At 39.4% G+C, this 19,711-nt stretch overlaps 1 protein-coding gene across 2 annotated transcripts in view; it reads left to right on the plus strand.

Moving 5' to 3' along the window:
• Positions 1-484: 484 nt before the first annotated feature.
• angpt1 (angiopoietin 1) overlaps positions 485-19,711 on the plus strand; it is a 70,923-nt gene continuing 51,696 nt past the window's right edge. For both annotated transcript variants that reach the window (XM_083899255.1, XM_083899254.1), the window contains exon 1: positions 485-1,241. In XM_083899255.1, the coding sequence (XP_083755381.1) occupies positions 846-1,241 (396 nt within the window). In that variant the 5' untranslated portion in view covers positions 485-845. The remainder of the gene's footprint in view (positions 1,242-19,711) is intronic.

A 19,711-nucleotide genomic window follows, 5' to 3' on the forward strand; every position in this document is an offset into this window, starting at 1 on the left:
GTACAATATTACACTCAAAAAATTCTTGAAATATACCTTCCACATGTAATAAAACACCTGTCTGTATAGTGTTCTATAAGAGGGTGTAGAGATGTATGTAGAGGAGGAGATAAATTAAACACACACATTCAGGCAATGTTTCTGTGTCAACACACAGAGGAGAAGAAGGCATGTCAACCACATGAGTCTGCAGTCAGAGAGCTTGTAAACTGATCCTTTTACTCTAAGCACATCCTCTGTGCTGGGGTCCCCACTCTGCCAGGTTCACACACAAACACACACACACACACACACTGGTTCGTGCACATACTCACATTCCTCTGCAGGCTCTGCAAGGGGCAGGCACAGTGTGCTGGAAGCTTCGAGTTGTTCCTCACAGTGAGCGGCTCTCTCTCTCTCTCACTCTTCCCCCAGTCATCCAGCCAGACAGCAAAGGAGAAAGGGAAGGCAGACACCAGGGGAGGTCTGACGACACCATCACCTACACTAAAGCCACATACTGATAAAAGTATGCCACACAGCCTGCTCTCATCTGACTTTGATCCAGAGGAACATCAAGGTTTTATAACAAGACTGAGACTCTGAAATTAATGTGTGCACACTTCACTGCCAGGACAAGATCTTAACGAAGCTTTGGGTACTTGGCATGTCGAAGTGTCCATATTAAGAGTCTGCTGTGGCTTTCAATACTGGAGGCCCAATCTAAGGATGGATGACACATGTTCCAGGCCAACGGTGTTCTTCACCGTTTTCTGATCCAACTTTAATAAGAAACTTCCAGCCAAGAAGAAAGAGGAAGACACAGCTGAAGAAACAAAAACTCAATTGTCATTTTTGATTAAAAGATGCTGTGGTACAACTTTGGCCACCATTTGCTCTCGCTGGTGGCCCTTCTGGTAATTGCGAGCTGCGGAGTAGGGCAGTCAAGAAGAGGGACGGAAAGCAGCACCAGTGGCACAGGTGGCAGCAGCAGCAGTGGATCAAATGGCAGCAGCAGCAGTAGTAATTACAGCAACAGACGTTTCCACAGGATCCAGCATGGCCAGTGCACCTATACCTTCATCCTACCTGAGGAACAGGGAGCTGGTGGAGGCTTGTGCAGGGAGGCAAAAGCCGGTAGCCTGCAGTACAATGCCAACTCTCTGCAGAGGGATGCTCCACCACCTGAGCCAGAGATTCCCACTCAGAAGATCCAGCAGCTGGAGAACATTATGGAGAACTATACCCAGTGGTTGCAGAAGGTAAGGAGGTGGTGGGCTAATTGCTGCAACTTTATAATAAATATTTCTAAATTATTTCAAAGAGAATAATATATCAAGTTGTGGACAGAAAAAAAGAATGCTGTTGAATTTTAATATGGGCACTTGCATGAAATTGTATCCACTTCTTTTGTAGTGGTCACACTGCAGTACATAGTTTATTGAGATATTTATGTTTTGTTGGGTGTGTGGTCTCCACAGAGCATGTGTGTGTGGCTTCAACATAACTTACCCAGCTTGTTTGCTGTTTTCTCATCGTCATCGCCTTGTTTGTAAAAATGTCTGTCGGGAGGAGAGTTTATGTACTTTAGACATTGAGTTCTCTCTTTTTTTTTTCTGTCACACTGCCACAGAAGACATTTTCACACAAAGTGATGGTAACATGGACAAAAGTTGCTCAAAAACTACATTAAATTGTGCTCACTAAAAGAAATAACTAATTTTAAGCCAGAGTCACCATCACTCTCTACAGGATATTAACTCTTCCATGTTGTTATGTAACTGTTTTGAACCTTTTGTCCTGACAACCACGAGGCATCCACACATTCATCTTAAATATGAATCCAACACATCACGTCTCTCTTTTCCTGGCCAACAATCCAAACTCTTGGTTTTTGTTCTCTGTTTTTCCCTGCGTAAATTAACGCTGACTAAATTCCACACATGTCCAGTTGATTGTGTCACAGAGCGTCGCTCACAGAGCAGAGGTAGCTGAATGTCAGTCACCCCCTGTTCTCCAGCGGGCTGTCTCTTTAATGGCAGGAAGTCAGATAGATTCCCCAGAGACGCTCTGAGGAGGAAGAGAATGCTCCCTTTATTTATCCAAGTCAAGAATGTGTGAGTATAACCAAAAAAATACAGACTCGAATAAGAGAAAGCTGAATTATAACCAGTCTGATGTCTCAATAGAAGAAAAGTAAACACTAACTGATTATGTTGATGCTTTTGAAGTACTTTTAAATGACCATGTTTATTTATAGCGCCACCAAGGTGTTTACTTTGTTCAGATATGGTTCTAATGTTAATGAGGTGTGAATCACGAGGCTGTTGCTGATAATGCTTTGCAGCCGTGCTGCATTTTTAGGCTTTGAGACTTTGTGTCTCCAAAGACAGCGCTGAAACAAGTACATGATTTGAATAAACAAACTTCCCACATTCGGCAGAACCAGCTGTTCTTCTCTTTGACGTCCCCCACAACATTGTGAACCTCAAATGTGATTTCCAGGTTCAATTTGTGAGCAACTGCTGAGGTGAAGAAACAAGGTAATGGAAATAACCATTTCTGAGGTACATCATAATGTGGACCTGGACGATTCTGCATGCAGTGACATTGCCTTTTGATTAAGCTGCAGAATGTATTATTATTATTTATAAATACATGTTTAATTTATATAAATATTTCAGATAAAAATACAAATTATGCCAAATTTGGAACAAATAGATTAATTCACAACTGTATAACCCACTGTGAACAGCCTTTGTATAACTCTTCTTCAAATCTGTTGTATGCTGCAGTTACAGTTTTGTAAAATAAGAGATGAGCATCAAATAATAAATAAAGTAGATTCATGCACAATTGTATAGCTATGCTGATGTAGTTGTAAACAGATGAGCATGTTCACCAAAGTGAGATTGAGATTCTCCTGAATACATATCTCTGTAAGAGAAGGCCTGTAATGTTCTCAGGACTGAGCTTCAGCTCATGAGGACTGCAGCTTCTAGATACTTTTCTTGTGCATATATGTAAAAAGGCACAACTGGAAAAAATGTACTTTACAAATACAAATGTAATCACCAAAAAGTTTGGGAACACTTTATATTAAGGAACACATATTCACCATTAACTAGGAACTTACTAACATGCATATAAGTAGCATACTCGCCCTTTATTCGTAAATATTAAGCACATATTAACACCTTATTTAGGAAAAATCTTAAGTCATGTTGTAATAGAGGTACAATAAGGTTATGTAGAATAATGTGTTAATAAGTGCTTAATAATTACTAATAAGGGACTAGTATGCTACTTATATATGTTAGTAAGCACCTAGTTAATGGTGAATGTGTATTCCTTAATATGAAGTGATACCAAAAGTTTAATTTCATATTTAAATTCAAATATAATTGAATATATTAAGCTGCTTTTACCGATTGATGAAAAAGTAGACATGTCCATGAATGTATGAAATTGAAAATGTGTGCCCTAATGGACAAAATTGGTAAAAATATATATACATATATATATATATATATGTTTATATAGATGGACATCAGATAAGACCGGCGCCAAAAAAAAAAAAAATAATCACATTGCCCTACAATAAAGTTACAATTTTATGTTCAGTGACATATTACAGTGGTATGCAAGGGTTTGATCACCCCTGTAAATGTTTATGATGTTCCTTTATAAATCATTGATTGTTTGGATAAGAAATGTCAGTTAAATATATCATATAATATAATAATATATTATAAAATTATCCTCCTATTGCAGAAATAACAGCCTCTAAACGCTTCCTATAGCTTCTAATTAGAGTAAGGATTCTGGAGGAAGGTATTTTGGACCATTCTTCTTTACGAAACATCTCCAGTTCAGTCAGGTTTGATGGTTTCCGAGCATGGACAGCCCACTTTTAATCACACCACACATTTTCGATAATATTCAGGTCTGAGGACTGAGATGGCCATTCCAGAATGTTGTATTTGTTCCTCTGCATGAATGCCTTAGTAGATTTTGGAAAGTGTTTAGAGTCGTTGTCTTGTTGAAAGATTCAGCCCCGGCACAACTTCAACTTTGTCACTGATTCCTGGACATTGTTCTCCATAATCTGCTGATATTGAGTGGAATCCAAGTGACCCTCAATTTAAACAAGATTCCCAGTCCCTGCACTGACCACACAGCCCCACAGCATGATGGAACCACCACCAAATTTTACTGTAGGTAGCAAGTGTTTATCTTGGAATGCTGTGTTCTTTTTCTGCCATGCATAACGCCCCTTGTTTTGCCCAAATAACTCAAATAAACAAATAACTTTAGTTTCATCAGTCCACAGCACCTAATTCTAAAATGAAGCTGGCTTGTCCAAATGTGCTTTAGCATACCTCAAGCAACTCTGTTTGTGGCTGGTGCAGAGAAAAGGCTTTTTCTGCATTACTCTTCCATACAGCATCTCCTTGTGTAAAGTGCGCTGAATAGTTGAACGATGCACAGTGACACCACATGCAGCAAGATGATGTTGTAGGTCTTTGGAGCTGGTCTGTGAGTTGACTGTGACTGTTCTCACCATCCATCACCTCTGACTATCTGGTCCGCCTCTTCGGGCTTTAACTAGAACTGTGCCTGTGGTCTTCCAATTCCTCACAATGTTCCTCACAGTTGAAACTGAGAGCTTAAATCTCTGAGATAGCTTTCTGTATCCTTCCCCTAAACCATGATGTTGAACAATCATTGAAGTGAAGAACAAGAACAGCATGTAATGACTGTAACAGTCTGCTTCACATGTGACAGTGATGGTGCTTACAGCGCTGTGGCATCTGCAGGTAAATCCACTTTCACCCTGGTGTGCGGTTGAAGACACTCTCCATCTTCAGTCACTTTCAAAACCTTCAAACTCCTCATGTTTATGATCGCCCTCGTCGTCTTATAACATAATTATGTCTTAAACATAAAACCCGGTCGATTTGTTCAGCGTGGTCAGAGTCATCAGCAATGATGTCATCGAAGCCGAGAAACTCCTCAAAATCACTGCCTTCAGAAATCTCTTCGCTGTCAAAGTCCTCCATGTTTGCTCGAATAAATTTTAAAGCAATATCACGAGGAACCCTTATACCCCCCCCCCCAAAAAAGGTGCCCTTTTAATGTTCACCCCTTTTCTACCAAACGTCCATGCAAGCCACTGGTGGAATCTAATTGTATTGAATCGCTGATATGATAATCATAATTGAGGCCTTTGTCCAGTGAAGAAGTCTTAGAACTTGTTTTGTTTGATTGTATTAATAGTCAGTCAATAACACACGTTTATTCATTAGCAATCAGTGTGCCCTCCCAAATGTGTTTGGCCTCCTCCTCCACTGCATTCCTGATTTTCTAATTCTCTGAGAGAGTAAACAATTTACTAATCAAAATGAGAAAATAGATATAACTGAAAAGGAACAGATATCTTTAAAAAACCAAGATACAGGACTAAACTGATGGAATGTTGCTTGTTGTTTGTATCCATTTAATGTACATGCAACATGAAATAGTAGTACAGGGGTTGACCTGCCCACTGGCTGGACAGCCTCCCGAAAAGTTGGCCCTCCAGAAATTTTAGTTGAATAGCCCTGGTTTAGGGGAAGGATACAGAAAGCTATCTCAGTGATTTAAGCTCTCACTTTCAAATGTGAGGAACATTGTGAGGAATGTGAAGACCACAGACACAGTTCTAGTTAAGGCCCGAAGTGACAGACCAAGAAAAATCTCAGATAAGCAGAGGTGAAGGATGGTGAGAACAGTCACAGTCAACCCACAGACCAGCTCCAAAGACCTACAACATCATCTTGCTGCAGATGGCGTCACTGTGCATCGTTCAACTATTCAGCGCACTTTACACAAGGAGATGCTGAATGGAAGAGTAATGCAGAAAAAGCCTCTTCTCTGCACTCATCACAAACAGAGTCACTTGAGGTATGATAAAGCACATTTGGAATAAGGTGCTGTGGACTGATGAAACTAAAATTATTTGGGAAAAACAAGGGACGTGATGCATGGTGGAAAAAGAACACAGCATTCCAAGAAAAACACTTCCTACCTACAGTAAAATTTGGTGGTGGTTCCATCATGCTGTGGGGCTGTGTGGCCAGTGCAGGGACTGGGAATCTTGTTAAAGTTGGGGTCCCATGGATTCCACTCAATATCAGCAGATTCTGGAGAACAATGTCCAGGAATCAGTGACAAAGTTGAAGTTGTGTCCGGGCTGGATCTTTCAACAAGACAACGACCCTAAACACTGCTCAAAATCTACTAAGGCATTCATGCAGAGGAACAAATACAACGTTCTGGAATGACCATCTCAGTCCCCAGACCTGAATATTATTGAAAATTTGTTGTGTTATTTAAATCAGACTGTCCATGCTCGGAAACCATCAAACCTGACTGAACTGGAGATGTTTTGTAAAGAAGAATGGTCCAAAATACCTTCCTCCAGAATCCAGACTCTAATTGGAAGCTATAGGAAGCGTTTACAGGCTGTTATTTCTGCTAAAGGAGGATGTACAACATTTTTCTTATGCACATGCCTTATTGTGATTAAATAATCATTGCAGACTTTCTGTAAATCATATAAACTTTATTTCACTTCTCAAATATCACTGTGTTTTTCTCCAATATGATATATTTAATTGAAGTTTTTTATCCAAACGACCAATGATTTATAAAGGAAAATCATGAACATTTACAGGGGTGACCAAACTTTTGCATACCACTGCATATATATATATATATATATATATATATATTCTGTTTGGCTTTTGGATTTAATTTCAGTAATTTTCAGGTGATTAATCACAAAAATCAAAACAACTGTCTGATGTAGTTGAATGAAGAGTTGTATTCAAACAGTCCTCTTCATCATGATGTTCAATTTTCCATGAGTCCTTTACATCAAGACATTTAAAATTGATCGAGTTATTGAGACATTGAGATTTTTTGTTGTGGTATTGCCACCACTGTTGTTAACTTTAAACAGACACGGGTAATTCTGGCTAATTGTGCTGCATGACACACACACACACACACACACACACACACACACACACACACACACACACACACACACACACACACACACACACACACACATCTGGATGAATTTAACTAATGAGACAGAAGATTAACTGTCCCGCTCAGTCTTTATGTCTTAATCACACCAGCGTTTTTACTCCTTGTCTGAAAGAAAACTGGCCATGATGTTTCTCCATCGGGCTCTGATGAAAGAGAAGAATGGAAGAGAGAGAGTTCCAGATAACACCACCGTGCCTGGCCGCTCAGTCCAGTGTAGAGTGTGTGTATGTGGGGGGTTAGTGATGCAGCTAACAGCTGCTGGGGAAGCATTTCAAGTCTGAGATCTTTCCTTCCTCAATGCAGGAGTAAAGTATATGGACCCTGATAACATTCCTGACCAGTCAAAGGTGACTTGTGTTTGTAAAAGGATTACTCCTCTGGTTAGGAGGAGCTAGGAGGAAATACAAATAAATTCATGTAAAACAATGTATATGAGCAACACTAGTTCTCAGCAGTGGCTGAACTGTTTGTTTCGAACCTTCAGGGCTTCATAAACAAGGTAATGACACAGATACAAACCAAAAAAACAGCGTTAATAGGAACTTCCGGTCGAGTTCCGCTTTAATTCAATCCTCTAGTCAAATAAGAGGATCCCAAAACCTGAGTTGGGAACCACAAATGGGTTGCTTTTGGGTCCCCAGACAAATTAGCAAATTTAAAAAACGTTTATTCAATTAAGTTTTAATTCATTTTAACTTGAAATGATTAATTCAAGTCAAAATGATATTAGGTGTCACAGATATGGCTGAAAATGATGCACAATTTTGCTCGTTAGATTTATAGTGGGGAATTTGGGTCGCATCCCGATATAGAGAGGTTAGGAAACACTGAGATGAATGTATATTTTGACAAATTCTACGAACCAGTATTGATATGAACACCAACCGTAGTCTTCTGGTACTTAATTGCACAAATGTCCAAGGCCCTGTTTCAAGTGTGCTTTACTGATTTTTTTGAAAAAATTTATGATTTACGTTCCTCATAAAATTGAAATAAAGAGCTCAAAGCACTCTGTTAAAAGGAGACAGGAGTTTGTCAGCTTACTGAAGGGATTGGCAAACTGTTGAACTTCAAAATTTAAGGAAAAGAATATGAATGCTATTAATCTTGTTTTTGTTTTTTTGTTATTTCATTCCACGGAGTGTCTTTTGGTAGCTCTGTGTGTCTGTTTGTTTGTTTGTGCTTCCATACTTGCACTTGCCAATATGACCAACAAAGTCCACCAGTCCACCAGTCTTCTGTCAAAACAAGGTTTTGGGGCTTGGGGATGCTCTGAGAGATAAAGAGTTCCTTCTTCCTGACCCCAAAAATTTGTGAAGAGGAAACCATGGTAATAGCTTGAGGACCTTGCAATAACAGCTTCCAGAAATGTTGTTGGTTGTACTTGCATGATGGAAGAAAGAAAAAGGAAATAGAGCTTTAGGCTTCGCATGTCCTGGGAATAGGATGAAAAGACGAAAATCCAGCCCAGGTTTGTTAATGTTAGGGATTTCCAGGAAAAGGGGCATGATGGCTGTTAAGTAGTTCTGTCACAGTCAATAACTTGAACCACTTTATTGTTGTTTTTGTGTTTAAATCATATTTCATTGCATCAAACTAAACAGACAGGTATATGCCTGCACAGAGGAGCAATGAATGAAGTCATAAATTTCAAGTTGGCAATGTTGGCTATACACTTGAATCTGTCACGTTTATCTTATTGCAGCCATAAAGCAAGCATGTGGTTCCTTTCCCATCACGCATTTTAGCGAATCACTCTCTGGTGGTTACTTAAGCAGAGATTGAGTTTGTTTTAATTACCAGGTTATACGTTTGGCTAACTGGATACAGGATTTATAACATCCCCTCTGAAAACACTGATGCTTGCTTGTAGCTTTGCACCCACTACTACATCTGTGGAGTAAATGGAGTGTTTCCTCTGATATGTTTGTGTTTCCACACACTCTAGAGCAGGCATGTCCAAAGTCCGGACTGGGGGCTAATTGGCCCATTTTCACATTTTCACAGGCCTGCAGCCTCAGTTATAAAATAAATGATATGTGGCCCGCCAGCACTGTTGACCTGAGTATTAAATGCACTTGTACAAAAAAACAACTATTTTATATTTCAGCTATTTTATATCAAGGGGTAAAAGCAGAGGGGGGCACAGGTGTCACCGTTGAGCTCTTTGGAGGTACGGTGTGCCTATCGTGGGAGGTATCGTGAGCCTCCTCATCTTCCGAAATATTGTAGTGAAATAACACAAAGTATAACATCTTACATTTTTAGGACAGTTTACTCAAACTCCACAGTAATGGTGTCCTGCTTGATACTTAGTGTTTTGGCTTTGTCTATAAAATACATAAAACACTCATGAAGCTGCAGAGTGGAATGGATGGAATGGAATTACCACAAATGTGTGTGAAAGAGGCAGCCTTTTATGCAGTTGTGGTCATTCTATCCTGTTAACATAATAACATTGATTTTACAGCTTTAGAAGAATTATGGATTCAATTGCTCTTCAGTGAGTTGTAAAGGTGGAAGTGATTTTCAAATATTTAATTGCACTGTGTGACTTGAATGTTTTCTATAAGTAAGTATAAATAATATTATTTTGGGCAGACACGAGGAAGCTATTAGTAGTGAATACTTGTGTTACGGTCACAAAGATCATGACTGTAGCTTTGTCACTGCTAAAACTGAGTGATTATGAGATAATTAAGGCAGACTAACAGACAAAGTCAATCAAGTCAAGTCACAATTAATATTGTGGTGTTATCACAGGCTGACGATTGTGCTTGAACTCACTTGAGTCATCCAACCAGTTTATGGTTGTCGGAGATAAACAGTGCCAGTGATAATTTTATTTTCTCGTATCTGTTGCTCTTTATTTTCCTCCAGATTTCAGGTTCATTTTGGCTGTAAATCAACGTTTGATGACAGTCAAAGGTAGTGAATCACCATGGAAAAAAATGTATGAGAGGTTGAGGCACTTGCAGTGAGTACCACAGGATGTCTACACAGTGTGAATTTACAGTAATGCGTCAGACTTTTTTTTAACTTTAAGGAAAAGATAACACTGCAAAACATGCATGTCTCATTGCTGATTTTGGCAAGGCATGGGAGAATGAAAGTTTTAACCTCTTCTTCCCTGACCCTCTTTTTGGAGTCCCTGCTCGAAAATGACATGCCCAAACTAAATAGAGTAAATCTCTGCAGTTACAAGCTCTATGTGGATTGTCTTGGTATCAAAATAAAGATATCACTCGTGATATTCCAACAGAGGTGTAAGTTTCACTGTGGATGCCACTGTGTCAGAGTAAATGTACATGGAACACAGCATAACTGAAGGATTATTTTTCTCTCGCCTAAAAAAAAATTGGATTTTAAAGCAAATATCACCTTTAAAATATGCAGTAGGGGCTTAAAAACACATGGAGGTCACGTGAAAACATGTGGACATGAGCTTTAATTAAACAATTACAGAGGTTTTAGTAAAAATATGTCTATGCATTCTCTCTTTTGGCACAGTTTGGCACCATCTGTGCCATTTGAGATTTCTTAAGTACCAAATTATTAAAAACCAATTTAATTTTATTTCTGTCACTACAGGTCTAAAAAAAAAAAAGTATGATAACTCGCTGTAAATCGTTGCACTAGCTTAGAGATGCTGCCTCAGCAGAAAGAGAGGATGTGTTTGTATAATTTGTTCACAGTGATGATGATGTAATGCACAAAAACACACTGTTGACTATTTTAATGTAAACACAGACAAGAACTGAGAGAAGATCAGCTTCTCTGCAATTTGTGTGCTGCGAATGTCACACAAACACTCACGGCAGCTCTCTGAGATATTAACGCCATTCACACAAGTCGTACTTTTAGTTTTAATGAGGATATCCACAACAACACCACCAGTGTAGTTACAATGAAGTAAGTACAACAACAAACATGTTTGCCTGTTTTACATGTTGCATCACACTCGTACGGTAAGGGTGATGCCAAAACGGAGGTACGCATTGAACCATGATTTGTGTCACCCTTCACACCCTTAGAGTGAATGTGAAAGGGAAAAAGACGTAGATGTGGACAGAGCATAAGATACAGGGTGAAAGATAAACACTTTCACTCCTGCGCAGTGTGGGCTACAAAGACCTTCAAATGACTAATGACCCTATTATTTTTGTTTTGTTCTTGCGGTGCTGGGATGGAAGCCACTTGTTCTTAATGCCTTTTGTCACAGTTGAGAATTAGCTCACTTATTTATTTAATCTCCTTGTCTCTCTGTGTTGCTGAGAGACAAGGAGTTGCTGGGTGAACCTTGTGTGATGCATTCATTTACAGTTACAGATGAGTCTTGGAACTGTTCAGAGTGGCAGGCTGATTATATTCTGTGTCTGTTGTATGTGTGTGGTTTGGGTAGTTGAGCGTGTTCCACTTTATTAGTTAAGTGCTGTGATTGGTGAGCCATCTCATTCAGGGTCACTCACACACAGACAGGGATATAGCAGTTTGTGTTCACAAGTTCTGTGCATACACTGCATCTCTATATGTGCTTTGAAAACAGAAACACTCTCTCCTAACTGTATCCAGAGCAGTGTTTGCCTTGTCTGGGACCTGAGCCAGACCTTTTGACTTTCTACACACAGTACCATGGCAGGAGCTGGCAAGGAGACTGCAGATGTGAAGGGGAGACATAGTAAAATGATGTAGCTCCTGGTGTTACAGTTTATTGTTTAATAATGTAGTACATCACCAGTCAGAAGTCCTCATAAAAATCACCTTCAACAGTCAAGTCCATAAATATTTGGACATCGACACAATTCTCTTCTTTTTGGCTCTATACACCACTACAATGGAATTAAATTAACAAGATGTGCCTTAACTGCACACTTCCAGCTTTAATTTGAGGGTATTTACATCCAAATCAAGTGAACGGTGTAGAAATTACAACACTGTGTCTCCCACTTTTTAGGGAACCAAAAGTAATGGGACAAACTAAACAATCATATATCAAACTTTCATTGTTTAATACTTGGTTACAAATCCTTTGCAGTCAATTCCAGCCTGAAGTCTGAAGGCATAGACATCACCAGACACTGGGTTTCATCCCTGGTGATGCTCTGTCAGGCCTCTACTGACACGCTCTTCAGTTCCTGCTTGTTCTTGGGGCATTTTCCCTTCAGTTTGGTCTTCAACAAGTGAAATGCATGCTCAATCAGATTCAGGTCAGGTGATTGACTGATAACATTCCATATTTGCCTTAAAACTCTTTGGTTGCTTTTGCAGTTTGCTTTGGGTCATTGTCCATTTGCACTGTGAAGCTCCGTCCAATGAGTTCTGAAGCATTTGGCTGAATATGAGCAGATAATATTGTTGGAAACACTTCAGAATTCATCCTGCTGCTTTTGTCAGCAGTTACATCATCAATAAACTCAAGGGAACCAGTTCCATTAGCAGCCATACATGTCCACACCATGACACTACCACCACCATGCTTCACTGATGAGGTGGTATGTTGTGGATCATGAGCAGTTCCTTTCCTTCTCCACACTCTTCTCTTCCCATCACTGTGGTACAAGTTGATCTTGGTCTCATCTGTCCAGAGGATGTTCTTCCAGAATTATAACAGCTTTTTTAGGTGTTGTTTGGCAAATTCTTATCTTGTCTTCCTGTTTTTGAGGCTCACCAATGGTTTACATCTTGTGGTGAACTCTCTGTATTCACTCTGGTGAAGTCTTCCTTTGATTGTTGACTTTGAAACACTCCACTCCTGGAGAGTGTTTTTGATCTGGTCAACTGTTGTGAAGTGTTTTTTCTTAACCAGGGAAAGAATTCTTCTGTCATCCACCACAGTGGTTTTCTGTGGTCTTCCAGGTCCTTTGGTGTTGCTGAGCTCACCACTGCATTCCTTCTTTTTAAGAATGTTCCAAACAGTTGATTTGGCCACACCTAATGTTTTTGCTATTTCTCTGATGGGTTTGTTTTGATTTTTCAGCCTAATGATGACTTGCTTCACTGACAGTGACAGCTCCTTGGATCTCATATTGACAGTTAACAGCAACAGATTCCAAATGCAAATATCACATGGAATCAACTCCAGAACTTGTACCTGCTTAATTGAAGATGGCATGAGGAGGAAATAGCCCACACCTGTCCATGAAATAGCTTTTCACTCAATTGTCCCATTACTTTTGTTCCCCTAAAAAGTGGGAGGCACATATACAAAGTATTATAATTGGAATGCAAATACCCTCTAATTAAAGCTGAAAGTGTGCAGTAAAAGCACATTTTGTTCTTTTAATTTCAAATCCATTGTAGTGGTGTATAGAGCCAAAAGGAGAGAATTGTGTCAATGTCCCTATATTCCTTTTGGAGTTAGGTTATAGGTCCTCCTTTACTCCAGATCAACTAATATAATTTTCTTCTTTAATTTTCCCCACTTACTTCCAATTTGCCATGCCCCTTCACTAAACCCTTTTCACAGTTCCATGTTCACCATGAGCCGTGTGTGCAAAATTGTGTGAGTTTTTGCATCTTTAAACCCTCATAAACGCACTTCATTGGAAGGAAGATAATAATATAATAATAATAATAATGGGTCCTCACACTACTCTGACCATCTTGCTTTAATATGAATACCTCAATATTATTAATGAAAATCTACTCAAAGCTTTAAGGTGGTAGTGTAGGTTTTCTTTACTGTTTTATATAACTGATAAATTGGTCTGATTTTTAGGATTTGACACATCTAAACATTGTAAGCCAGCCTCATTTCATATTTGGAGCAGCCATAGTCAAAATGGTGAGTGAGCTCATTTATTTAGATATTTATAAGACAGGCAGAAACTTTACTATTCACTCAACATGCGTCTGGCCACCTGTTTTATGAGTTTCAATATTCAGTCACATTTCAGTTCTTGAGTCTTTGTTCTAGTTTGTCTCCACCCATTCCAGAGGGAAATGTCTGGTTCTTTAGCTGCTAAATGCTCCTTAAGCTCTGCACAGTTTTTTCCCTGCCACTTGGTACTGGAAAGGTAGCAACACATGTGTTTCCCAGAGCTTTGTTTTGTTGCTGAAAACAGAAACCCGATGGGGCCTCACATCATTCAATGAGCACAATTTACTAACACAGTTCAATTGTGGGCCATCAAAACGAGGCTAGGCTAGGCTCCACAAATATGGATCTATATGGGATCATAAAATCAAATCAGGTGAAAAACACTCATTCTGCTGTGGGTTTCATATGGCACAAGCCTCATTTGTTGCACTTTAAGGAGGGCTATATTTACTTTAGGGTACTTTTGTAACCTTCTTTTTTTAATTGCACACCACCTTGATGGTGCATCTTTTTACTGCTCATGTGTAGCAGGGCTGATTGTGCCCAGTTAATAATTAAAATGACTGTAAAATTAATTGCCTTAAATTAATTTAGTGGGGGAAAAAAGCCTGTATATGTATCACTATCAGAATCGGAAATTAAGTTTTGGATAATCTTGGCATATAAAAAATCTGTAAAAAAAAAGAAAAAAAAGAAGCCAATATTGTCTCACAAAGGCCACTAAATTGACATAAACATTTAGTTCACCTCATGGACATTTAGATGTTGGACAAGCCCCCAATTTTTATGTCCAGGGGAAAAAGTTGGGCGCAAGATGAGGAAGTGAGACTCTCTCTTCCCGGCAAGATTTATTAAAACCTAGAGATAATGTCTGCTGCAGTATAGCTGAAAGTGGTTCAAGAACAGTCAACTGAAGCTTGGAGATTAGAGAGAGAACCTGCAAATTGTAACATCATCCCAAAAGTAAGAGTGCCTCACTGTAACGGAAATGTGCTGCTGGACAGCGACCAAACAGGAACTCTCCCATAAATCTGTCATGGATCGGACAGATGGATGTCTGTGTTTATAACAAAAATACAAATGGTTCCTAATGTTTCTTTAAATGGACATGCAGCAGTCCTGAGATGGAGAGGATAATCCTGCTGAGGCCCGTGTGTATATTTCTGCACGTGTGAGCATATGGATGAATCTGTCACAAGAATGTCCAGTTCTGCCTATGAGTGTGTGCATGACACTCTTTTAAGTACACATGAGTCTGTATTTGGATTTGAGGACCTCCAGCTTAACTCATGGCCCGTAAAGGATAAAACATAATGTTCAGTCTTGCAACCCAAGTTGAAACTTGGACAGAAAGCAGCGTGTCACAATTTGTCCAAAGCTTTCAAACAGCACTTCTGTACGAGTTAAGATATACTATATGTTCAAGTGATGCATGAAGTATATTTATGGGGTGCCCTGTAGGCCGTAATTTCTTTTTTACCTCACCCATACACAATTTTACCTCTCACGTACACAATTTTACCTCTCACATACAATTGTTTTTACGTCTCGCATACACTCTTTTATTTTGCTTTACTTAATTAACATAAAAACGCTTCACACACACAAGAAAAATGTATGCAAGAGGTGAGTTTTGTGTAAGTGCAAAGTAAAAGAGTATATGTGAGAGGTAAAATTGTGTATGTGCAAAGTAAAAGGGTGTATGTGAGAGGTAAAATTGTGTATGTGCAACTTAAAAAGGTGTATGTGAGAGGTAAAAAAATGTATGTGAAAGGTAAAAGAGATACCAAGATAATCCACATAGAGCATGTAACTGCAGAGATTTACTCTATTTAGTTTGGGCATGTCATTTCCGAGCAGGGACTCCAAAAAGAGTCTCAGCGAAGAAGTGGTTAAGGTTGTTTGATCGTTGTGAATCAACGTCAACGTTTTTCGGCCAATCAGCTGACGGTAATGGAGAATACACATGGCTACTTAATATGCACAGATCCACCTGGCTCTGTGTGGGTGTGGGTGTGTGAGAGAGACAGTGTGTGGAACTTTCTAGCAGCTATTGAGCGTGTGCGAAAGCATGATTGTCATCAAAGCAGTTGTCATCAAAACTTTGTTGACCAAAGGAAGGCAAGGAAAACTGGAGAATAGCTAAACTGTGGCTGTACTTCTTAAAGTCTCTGTAAACCCAAATCCATAAAAGTCTTCTAACTATGTAAATTAGGGTCTTATGTACATAATATTTGTACAAAGCAATTAGATCTTGAGTCAATAAGGTAAAATCAAGCACAGTATTGGAAAAGAAAGTTTGTAAAATTGGTCAGATTGGACCTATCATGCAAATAGAAAATGTAGAGACTGATAATCTGCTCTAGTCTAGTTATTTTACAGATAGCTGCTGCATTCATTTATAGGGTTACATAATGTTCATATTTCATGTTTCATGTTATTGTGAGTCCAGAAAGTTCATTCCCAATCTTGGAAATGGTAGTTGACAATACAAATGGCAAATCTCACCTTTGGGCCCATTTAGTGCCTTAAATTTCCTGAAAATTTATGTTGGCCAAGCTACAGGAAGAGATTTTGTGTTTGGGTAAATAAAGCACAACAGCTGATCTGAGCTCATAGATGTCCATTAAAATGATGGGATATTCCAGAATGTTTCACTTTGTTTTCAGAACATAATGTTTAACAGTTCAGTTGCTCTTGTTTTGGTTATTTGATCCATCCTCTGCTTATTGCTCTGACAAATTGTGCGTTTCAGCCAAAGAAATAAATAAACCAAGACCTGGGTACATCAAAGACCAGGAATTAGATATACTCTGTGTCCTCCAGGCTTATCTCTTCTTTCCCTCTTTCTCATTTTTCCTACTAGAAATTATCCCGAAATAAAAGTCTTTTTGACAAACTGTGCTGTCAGATTCCCAGGCATGTTTCAACTAATTAAAGAAAACCGAATCACAAGAAATATATATATATTTCGGAAGAGCTATATCACAGCGGACGAGGGGCAATAAAGACACAAAAATAACACAAACGTTATCAGCATCTTCATCTGTCATCAGGTGACGGTTTGACAAGGGCAAAGTTTTGAACATTGTTGGATGGCACTGTCACAGTAGTGGCTATATGGATGAACTACACATTATCATCAACCATGGCATCTATCCTCTCCCAACAGCCATTGGTGTGCAGTTCACCAATGGCCAGGTCAGGTTCAACTTCACTTTGGGAGAAATTTAGGCACATATGCCTACACACACACAAGTGATGCACCACTATCACTACTTAAAACTGCCTCATACAGCCATACAGCCACTTTTTGATATACAGTAGGTCAGTGTGGGTAAGCCTCCAGTAAAAACAACAATGAGAGAGAAGAAAATGAGTCATTGGTAACATAATCTGGATGTGATGTGATAGCGTCAGTCCATCTTTGGTGAGTGAAGTGAAGGAAAGCAGGGACTGAAAAAGAGAAGTTGGGGCTGGGGGAGGGGGGGAGGGGAGGAGGGGCACAGAGTGATATAGTGAGAAACCAAGAACGTTTAAAGCTGTGGTTGGCAAATGCTGTGGTGATTGTAACCCTGGAGGACTGGAGGGAAGGGTTTATAAACTATGGGCGTCCTCGCTTAATGTGAGATGTGGGATGTTAGAAAGAAAGATAAACATAAATGTGATGTTGAAGGAAACAACCTCTGTCATTTCATGCCCATTCATTTTGATTAGGAGAGACACTTGGCGTGATAGATTGAGGTGCTGGCACTCAACATGGAACACTGCAGCCATTTTCTTCTATACATGTTTGCCTTAGCTAGGAGGTTTAACATACAACAGCATGTGTATGAATGTTTCTGTCGTGGCTAAGGGTGAAACAAAACATGTCATTTTGCATCTACTTCTACCACTTTTCGGCAGAGGGACCCCCCTTCTGTGATGTTTCGAGTGGTGCACAGGAATGTTGTCGCAAATATTTGGATGCCCGATCCTTGGGACAGTGGGGTTGTGGTTTATTTCTGTGTACTTTGGTAAAGGGGGCAGACTGACATGACCTGTAGTATGGACACAGACACAAAAAAGCCATCAATATGCACATTCCTGCTTGGATGTGTCCCTGAGGAAAAATTCCCATGTTGAACAACTGCGTCACAACATCTAAAGAGTGCTTCTCTCCTCATACTCACCGCTTCAGTCCTTACCAGGTCTGAGTTTGTTTAGTTGTTTGGTTTTTGTTACGCTTTCCCATGTCCTGGCTGCATACAAGGACTTCCTCTCCCATACAGCCTGATACGCATAATTAATTAGTGTCATTTCTGGGACCACTTTAACTTTAGAGAACAGCACTGAAACTGGAGGATTTGTGAAAATATACATTCATGGCTAAGCTCCAGTGCACTGTATTTGTTTTCATTTTACATGGATGGAAGCCACACGATGCCTCTGATAGTGATCTTTGTATCTGCTTGATGAAGGAGTCAGACATGACATGAGACAAAGTATAGTGTGTGAGACTGTCTGGGAGAAGGTTGAGTGGGTCCAGTTTCATCCAAAGCATAGGTCTGAAACGCACAGCCCGTGACCGTCATGCGGCTCCTGAATCGTTTTCATGCAGCCCACCACTTTATATCAAGTTATTCCTCTCTGTTTTGATATGGATGATATAAGATTCACAATACTTACGATGCAAAATTAATCTATAAATATTAAAAAAAAAACATTTATATTGAAATTTTGTGAACTATCACCAAAAATGTTGTTATTTTGATATCATGATGGAATATCAGTATTTCATTTTAAGCTCATATCTCACACCCCTACTTAAAATGTGTTTTTGTTCCACTTGACTGGCCCCCTCATGACCAGACAAGCTTGTATTTGCTCTTATGCCAGGCATGTCCAAAGTCCGGCCCACGGTCCAATCACGGCCCTCTGAGATTTTGGCCTACAGCTTTGGTTTTATAATGTATGATTATAATGTATTACCCGTGGGAAAACTGTAACGTTGCATCCCTAACAGATCCTAACATCCCTAACAGATCCTAACAGTTATTTCATTTCAAATCTTAAGAGGATATTATGTCCAGTTTTTTCATGTATTGTATATGTATTGTTCTGTGTAGCAGTGTAGCTCACAACAATAGTATCTGTGCTCATACAGAGCAGGGTGTGGTTTCACTGACAGCTTAGACCAGGAGGGGGTTGTGCTATGTAAATGTGATGATTCTGTCTCTTTGCTCTCAGAAGGTGTAAATCTTTGAGGCTAAAATTCTCCCTAAAGCAGTTTGAGGAGTGCCTACATTCAAATGGCCATATCTTCTTCAAATATTAATCCGATTTGCATGTGTTGGACATTGTTGGAAAGAATCTGTAAATAACTCAAAATGTCCCTCGGTAGACTTGTGACAGGTTTTGCCATGGCTGGACACAAATTGTCCTGTAGTGTGAGGGACTAACATATTTTAATATCATCAAACGCATCAGAATCTTCCCAATTTGCAAGAGCGAACATGTTTAGTACTTGTGATTGGGGCATGAGAAGAACACTACAATAACCCATGAGAGTGAGTTGACCGGGAAATGTATGTTGCATACTTTTGTACAAGCCAAGTTGATTCCGTCTTCTCAGCCATGTCTTCATCCAAAGGTTTTTTTTCTTTCGAACGACCAGCCACAGGTGGCTTCACTGAGCCTGATTACATGAAAATGTAGAGGGGATTATAGTCCTTATGTTTTAACTGTGAGAACTTTTAGAGGAACATCAAAAAGCCCAATCTCTGAGCCAAAAGACTATTTCTAATGATTACTAGGTCAACAGTCGATATT

This window comes from Microchirus variegatus (assembly GCF_963457635.1).
Source record: "Microchirus variegatus genome assembly, chromosome: 13".
Lineage (NCBI taxonomy): Eukaryota > Metazoa > Chordata > Actinopteri > Pleuronectiformes > Soleidae > Microchirus > Microchirus variegatus.